At 34.1% G+C, this 7,594-nt stretch overlaps 1 protein-coding gene across 1 annotated transcript; it reads right to left on the bottom strand.

Moving 5' to 3' along the window:
- Positions 1–4,028: 4,028 nt before the first annotated feature.
- LOC145665284 (uncharacterized protein C14orf119 homolog) lies at positions 4,029–4,433 on the bottom strand. The gene has a single exon (XM_081732578.1). The coding sequence runs from the start codon at positions 4,431–4,433 to the stop codon at positions 4,029–4,031; it is 405 nt and encodes a 134-aa protein (XP_081588704.1).
- Between the last annotated feature and the right edge of the window lie 3,161 nt (positions 4,434–7,594).

The following is a 7,594-nucleotide window of genomic DNA, read 5'->3' as shown; positions in this document are numbered from 1 at the left end:
GGTCCTCCGCTAACCTCTTCATCTTCATGTATGATTTCTCTGTTTTTATATCATTCATTAATTGTAGTCTCCTTCGTCCTCTCCCTCTCTTTCCCGCCATCATACCCTCTAGGACGTCTCTCAAGATACAATTTCTTCTTAGGGAATGTCTCAACCAGTTTCTCTTCCTCTTCTTAATAATATCTAAAAGTGTTCTTTTCTCCCCCATCATTTCTAACGCACTCATTTGTTTTCCGCTCGACCCAACTAATTCTTTCCATTCTTCTCCACACCCACTTTCGAAGGCTTCCAGTCTATTTTCATCACTTTTACGTAATGTCCGTGTTTTCGCCCCATACAGTACAACACTCCACACGAAACATTTTATAAGTCTTTTTCTCCAAGGTTCCACAAAACAGACTTTTCTTCCTCCTAAACGCTTCTTTCGCTATTCCTATCCTTGCTTTTATTTCACGTTCGCACTTCATGTCCTTACTAAGAATACTACCCAGATATCGAAAACTATTCACTTGTTCTATTTTCTCCCCTATCACTTTTATATTTGACACAGACCCCTTCGTTCCAATCACCATGGCTTTTGTCTTTTTAACATTTATTTTCATCCCATATTCTTCAAAGCCCTTCCTCATTTTTTCTAACATTTCATTGATTTTCTTTTCAAATTCCACAAGCGCCATATCTCTGCAAATCTTATGCATCTAATCATTCTACTTTCTACCGAAATGCCGTCATCGTTATATAGGCTCTTTTTCACTATCTCCTCTAGATAGACATTAAATAGTATTGGAGAGAGGCAGCATCCTTGTCGAACTCCCCTTCCAACTGCACTCTCTTCCGTCAGTTGTTCCCCTAACACTTACTTGTTGGTTCATGTATAAGTCTCTTATGAGTCTTCTATCTTTCCATTCCAACCCTATCTTCGTTAGAACTCCCAACAACAATTCCCAATTCACGCGGTCAAAAGCCTTTTCTAGATCAATAAATACAACATACACCTCTTTCCCTTTTTCTATAAATCTTTCCCCGATCGCCCTTAATAATCCAATTGCATCTCTTGTGCCCATGCCTCTTCTGAATCCGAACTGCTCCTCTTTAACTTCTTCATTTGTTCTTCCATGTAACCTTCTGTTCAGTATTGAGGAAATTTTCACACTGCATATTTAACTATTAACAGTTTGATTTCCTTGGGTCAACAAGGTAACATAAAAAAATATGGGGTTTGCAAAGTTTTTTTCTTTTCTTTCTTCAATAACAACATATTGCAATTGTGAATGCTGCAAATTAAAATCAAGTAGCTGATCTGTTACGTCCGATTTTTGATAAATTCTAATGACAGTTTCAGAAGAATGTGACGCTCTAAATTATCAAAAGAGAAATTCTACATAAAAAGTACCCAGTTAGTGAAAACAAACTTATTGGATCGTTTATGTATCAGAGCTCGGAATTCGAGGTTAAATTTAGACAAACAACGGGATAGGATAATCAATAAGTTTATTAACAAGCAACAGCTTACAAAAACAAGAATTTTACGATCGACATGTTTGAAAATTAAATTTTATTACAAAATAATACAAAGTGTAAACACGAAATGAATAAGGAATGGAATGTACAAGATGGAATTAACAGCAGTGGTGTAACGTAAGGAACTGCAATGCTTGGAATCCCGTCGTAGTCTCGGCGCCTGAAGACTCTCCCCATTTCTGAATTAGGAAAGTCAGGTACATATTACAGCAGGTAGCTCTAAGTGTTCATTATCTTTAGAACAGATGAATTATCAATATATTGTTTAATCTCTAATTTGTAATTCCATTATATATATATATATATATATATATATATATATATATATATATATATTAAGGTCGATCCAGTTGCTAAGAATGAGTAAAAAACCGACCAGTATCACCGATAATTAACTCTCTTGCGCGCATAGTGCTTTTCTTTCTACTAATGTTGCCACATGTACCAACTGTGAAACCACGAGAAATGATAAAGCACCAATTACGTCAATTACATAAAACTAAAAGTATACGTATATATGCACAAGACTGTCATAGACTAATATCAATAATTTATTTGCTTCATAGTTTAATAACTCCCACAAATAATGTACCCTAATAACGATAAACAATGCATTGATTTGTATTTTGTCTGTGGCTGCATGTCACAAGTAACTGTAACTCATTTAGTTCCTGTACGTCTTATTATATTTTCATTGGTCCCGAAATTTATTTTTGAAAGCAGGCCCGTATAGTAGCTGTTAATCGTTACACCAGTGATTAACAGCTTTGCAGCATTAAATGATATCTAGGAAACTTCACACTAAAGTAATATTAATAATAAAAAATGGAACATATAATGAGGGAACTCTGACGGCCAATATGCAAAACATGGAGTTGCACTAGTTACAACACATAATAACTCGTACATAAAGTCTTTAATTTCCAGTTTCCAATATAATATCTATATATAATATTTATAGTAATATAATGCTACGAAGTCTACAGTAAATTTTAAATAGAGAAAGATTTCACATTTCACAATGAAAAAGAACAAATAAAGTGTAAATAAGGATGTAGAAACTACGAGAACATCTGAGAAAGTCAGGAGGCACCGATAAAATTGTCATAAAAATTGATTTAAAAAATCTCCAGCAAAGATAAACCAGGTCACAAACGTGCTTAATATTTTTTTAATTGTATGTACAGGGTGTCTACTGGAATACCAGAAAGTAAATTCATGACTTTTTCATGACTTTTCATGACCTTTTTGTTCAAATTTTCATGACCATGGCGATAAAAATTTACCATTAGTAATAATAAACTCCTACCATCAGGGGTGCATCGGAACTATGCGGGTTGCTAGTCTTAAATATCACTTATTGTGAATCTTAAAGAAAGAATCTAAAATTCTGCCGCCTTGTGCTCGAGCACAGAATAGCACTTACCTAAATACGGGCCTGCTCTTACCAGTGAATCACTCTATACTGTATTTGAAGTTTTAATTCTGAGTATAATTATCCATCTAGCAGAAATTTATCTGAAATTAAGCACTCAGAGAACTGCCCAAAGACAAAACAAATTATAAAAGAAATTCGTTTTAAAAAAAAATAGATCATCAAATTTAAAATCTGCAAACTCAAACGAATAATATTATTTGCATAAGTCTAAAGGCCCAAAAATACACAATTTACATTTCTTAGAAGTAAAGAAATAGCAGATCAGAAAGTTGGACCAGTAAAAAGTTGTTACTATATTACAGAGACTAGAAGATGAAATGGGGAGCAGCTAGGAAGACAGTAAAGTACCAGTTAGCCAGCACTAACTGGTGGGGGAAATTCTCACAATTACTGACCTGATATAACTGTTTCAGTACATGCAGTATGAGGTATAAAAGTATGAAGTATAAAAATATACTCTGAGATTTCAGATTTTCATGACCAGTTGGGTAAATAAAGGACTTTTTCATGGCTTTCATGACCACTAAGCAAAATATATGACTTTTTCATGACTTTCATGACTTTCATGACCAGTAGACACCCTGATGTATGTTGAAACTAATATTTAAGTTATTCATATTTCATTGTGTATTATAAGACAAAAATTCAAATTTTTGGCCACGTGGCTTACATGTAGATGTCATTCCAGGCTTATAGTTTCTCATCGTTTTAAACTCAAGAAAATTGAATAGAATAAAAAAACGTCTTAAAAATTCACAGAGAAATCAAAGTATTATATTGCTTGAATTTGGGGAAAATTTTAATCAAAATTTACTGGTTTTTTTTCCTGTACTGAACATTTTATGGATGAAATATGTTTTTTTTTATTAAATTATAAAATTAAACTTAAAAAATATTTCCAAGACAACATACGGAACTATCTTATAGCTATTATCTTTAGAAAAAATGTTTGTATAGTAAAATTACATCCAAGTATATTGAAAGGTTATATTTATTGAAGTATAACAAAGAAGAAAATGTAATTGAACTTTATATTTATCTGACTATATGTAGTTACCTTATTTTGAATTTAAATAGTTTCATTAGAGTCCAATTTGTTATTTTCAAATTCCACACATCTATCAGATTCACCCTCTCTATTTCTCCCAATATTTCCGATTTCCTCTTCAAACTTCGCAATGAAATCTGGATCAAGCTCTCGCAACCGCTTTATTAATTGTTCTCGTTCTTCTTGTCCCCAGTTCTCAAACCACTCATGGAATAATTTAATTCGACATTGGAAGAGATTTGGCCGACGATCTTGACAGCTTGTAGCTTCTATACCTGAAATTATACCATTTACATAGCCGGCTGGTGCAAATTTTTGGGCCAGAATCGGTAGAAAATCTTTCCGCTGCATTTCGCTCCACTCCTCAAACCACAGCAAGATATACCGAAGTTGAGCCTCAAGAGTGTATCCTGAATTTGAAGCCATGATGAACATTAAATGCTACTTCAATTGTGTGAAGATCTCAGGTAACGGTGGTATGACTTGATTTCAATACAAACGAATTGAATCCAAAAACTCATGTGAGGCGGAATATGTATTTCAGCTTCTTGAAATGACATTTGGATAGGGAAACATCCATAAAGTAGTAGTCCGTTGATATAACAACTGCCTGCAGAAAAGAGCAACACCTGTAATAGTTTAAAAAAAAATAATAATAAAAAGAAGACAAAACTGAGAGGGAATAGAAACTGACTTAATAGCAAAATGAATTAACAAATACTAATTTTACGCAAATGTATTCTTCACAATTCAATGATCTATTCTCTGAAGATCACATTTAGAGTGCTATAACATTCAAAAGATTGGAAAAAAAGCAGATACAGTGTATCCTTTAAATACTATTATATGCGTAACTACTGTAGTTAATGAAGCTGAAATATAACTAACATATAAATAATGAATACATAATTATTCTTGTTCGAACTACCAAAACAGAAAAAGCACCGTATCAAAATTAACCACCCGAAAAAAACGTGTGTGTAATCTTCACTCGAACGGCCTTAACTTGTTCGCCTTTAACTTGACAACACTGCCTCAGAGACAAAGATCAGTTTGCGCATACCCACTGAGTTGCAAAGATAGCTACTGTGTAAATGTTTATTGCTTTAAAAAGAGTGTGTTTTCACTAGTAATGAAGAATTAGAAAATTAAATTTAGATAAGGAAAATATAACTTTTATTCATACACGTTCTAATTGAAGTGTAGGTATAATCAATACTTCGTCTGAATTCACACAGGACAGGGTACGCATAAATTCTTCCTTGTTTCTCTGACTCAGTGTGGCCACATTATAAATGATTAAAATAAGGAAACATTTTTGTTGCGGCATTTTGAAAACTTTAACATGTTATTTCTCTATTTTTTGAAGTATTTAAACTCAAGTTATACTAAAAGAAAGGCCACTAAATTGTAATTCAAATGAGATATAACTCGTATTTCTACTTTAATTAAGGATTAGGTTATATGCGTCTAAGTAAAAGTCGACGATTTTGCCAGAAGAGGAAAAACTTATAGAAAGAGTAAATTTTAAATTTATTTTTCTACCAGACTAATTGTGGTAGAGTTGCGAAAATTTCATGAGCACTTATTTTGATATGTTGAATGCAATCAGAGAAAAAATAAGTTTTTCATTCAGCCCAATCCGCAGCTTGCTTTTAAGTCCATAATTATTAGCAACATTAAGTTATAAAACGTTCGAACGATTAATAAGCTTAGATATACAGATAATTACAAAATCATTTTTAGCATCAGCTACACACAGATTAAACTAAGAAAAAATTCCGATCATCTGGAAGCTCTGTAAACATTCAGCGTAGAACAATTCGCTGCACGGAATCCGGTGTAATCAAAATATGCAAGATAAGAGTTACCACATATGCATATTCTGGGGATAATTAGAACATGTAACAGATTTTTTTGCACATTCTCTATACATTTTATAACTTCAAACTCACGGTGCAGATTACATAGAAAATTTTACTATGGTGCATTTTCAGGCTGCTGAACAGGACTCACTAAGTTTACATTTTGATATTTAACATACATGACCAATTTCTTCTTAATAGTTTACCAGGTTAAAAAGGTTATCAAATAGTTGGTTAGTTGGATTGGAGCAGTGTTCGATTTGTAGGGGGGATGCCTGGGATCCCCCTCTGGAAAAATTATCCCGGCTTCTGGTTTAGGTAATGTCGTCCCAACCAGGGATAGTGGTTTTTCCCTCTCTGTACATAGTTCTTTTATCATGGAAAATATTTAAAATCACACTCTTAGAGTATTCTGTTTTCTAAGTTTGGATGACGCTGCTTCTGTCTCACTTCCCTTTTCTTCTTTCCTGTACATAAGGTTGTATTTGTTTGTGCTAGCCACTCGCATAAAAATACCGTTTTGAGGAGTTTTAAACGAATTTTGCAAGAAAACAAAACCAAAGATGCGTGTTGTTTTAAGGTCTGTAGATATTTGCAAGGTTCCTTTCCTCTTTGTCAGCAAAGATGAAGGGGAAGATTTGATGTTTAAGCTTACCATTGAAACTCGGAACACCGGACATCGATATACCAATGCGTTTCTTCTTCCGCCGACAAGAAAAGAAATAATTAAGGTACTAGCAAAAGCACAAGTGGATCAGAGTTTTCTCTCTTTCCCCGTGCATCACATTACAGAAGGAAGAAATGTTTATTGCTCTTGCGATCAACATATGTTTGAAATTTTCGATCCTACAGCCTTCCCAACCAAACGCAAGAATGAATACAAGTCTGTGTTGTCATCTACATTTTTTTTAGTAGCTAATAAAGGTATAAGACTAAAAAATTTGATCTCAGAACACTCGAAACCTACACTATCACCAGAATAGAATAGTTGTTGAGAAGAAATAGGAAATTCAAGTTACTATACATTCGCGCTTGCGGAGTCAATGCTATATTTGTTTTTCGTCTGCGGCTGTCGCCGTGACAGATCCGTTTGAGTTGTCAAGTTTTATTGCTCGCTGGGCGTAGGAAAACATAGATGCTTTCCTCTATCGGTCGTAGGCACATAGGGGCCGGCGTTAAATTGACAACAATACACCACTTCGGTTAATTTGGATTTTCAAACAATCGGAGAGTTATATAGGTTCCATTTGGCTTTAAAGAAAAAGAAAAGAAATAGGCAGGGCCAGGATTTTTAGAGTTGATCGCAGCAATTTAGATGTGGATAAGCCCTCTAGTGTTCTCTCGTGTTGCGCAGAGTGCATTTTGCACCGATGTAAACCGAATACTTACTTATATCGATCAATATTCTGGTAGGTTTTTTTATATATATATATGAAATGCGTGTATATGATTTTCGAACATTTGTGTTCGTGTAACTAATCTTACACATTAAAGTGCGTGTCTGTAGTATTATTCACGTACAGCCGTCATTAATGGAGAGGCAACGAAGTATATTGTCATTTTATGCTCCCAGTACGAAACAACAGGAACAGAGACCGCCAAATAACAACAGTAAATGACGACACTTCACCGGGTAAGGTAAAACTTTCTGATGAAGTGAATACCGATGTAGAAGTCCAGCCAGCAGAAAAACGTGCTAAATGTGATGCTAATAGTATCATT

This window comes from Thermobia domestica, chromosome 11 (genome assembly GCF_964235325.1).
Source record: "Thermobia domestica chromosome 11, izTheDome1.hap1.1, whole genome shotgun sequence".
Lineage (NCBI taxonomy): Eukaryota > Metazoa > Arthropoda > Insecta > Zygentoma > Lepismatidae > Thermobia > Thermobia domestica.
This window is presented reverse-complemented; position numbering and strand designations above follow the sequence as displayed.

Excerpts from the sequence above, each read along its gene's own strand:
- LOC145665284 (XM_081732578.1), bottom strand. The coding sequence starts at position 4,433 with ATGGCTTCAAATTCAGGATACACTCTTGAGGCTCAACTTCGGTATATC.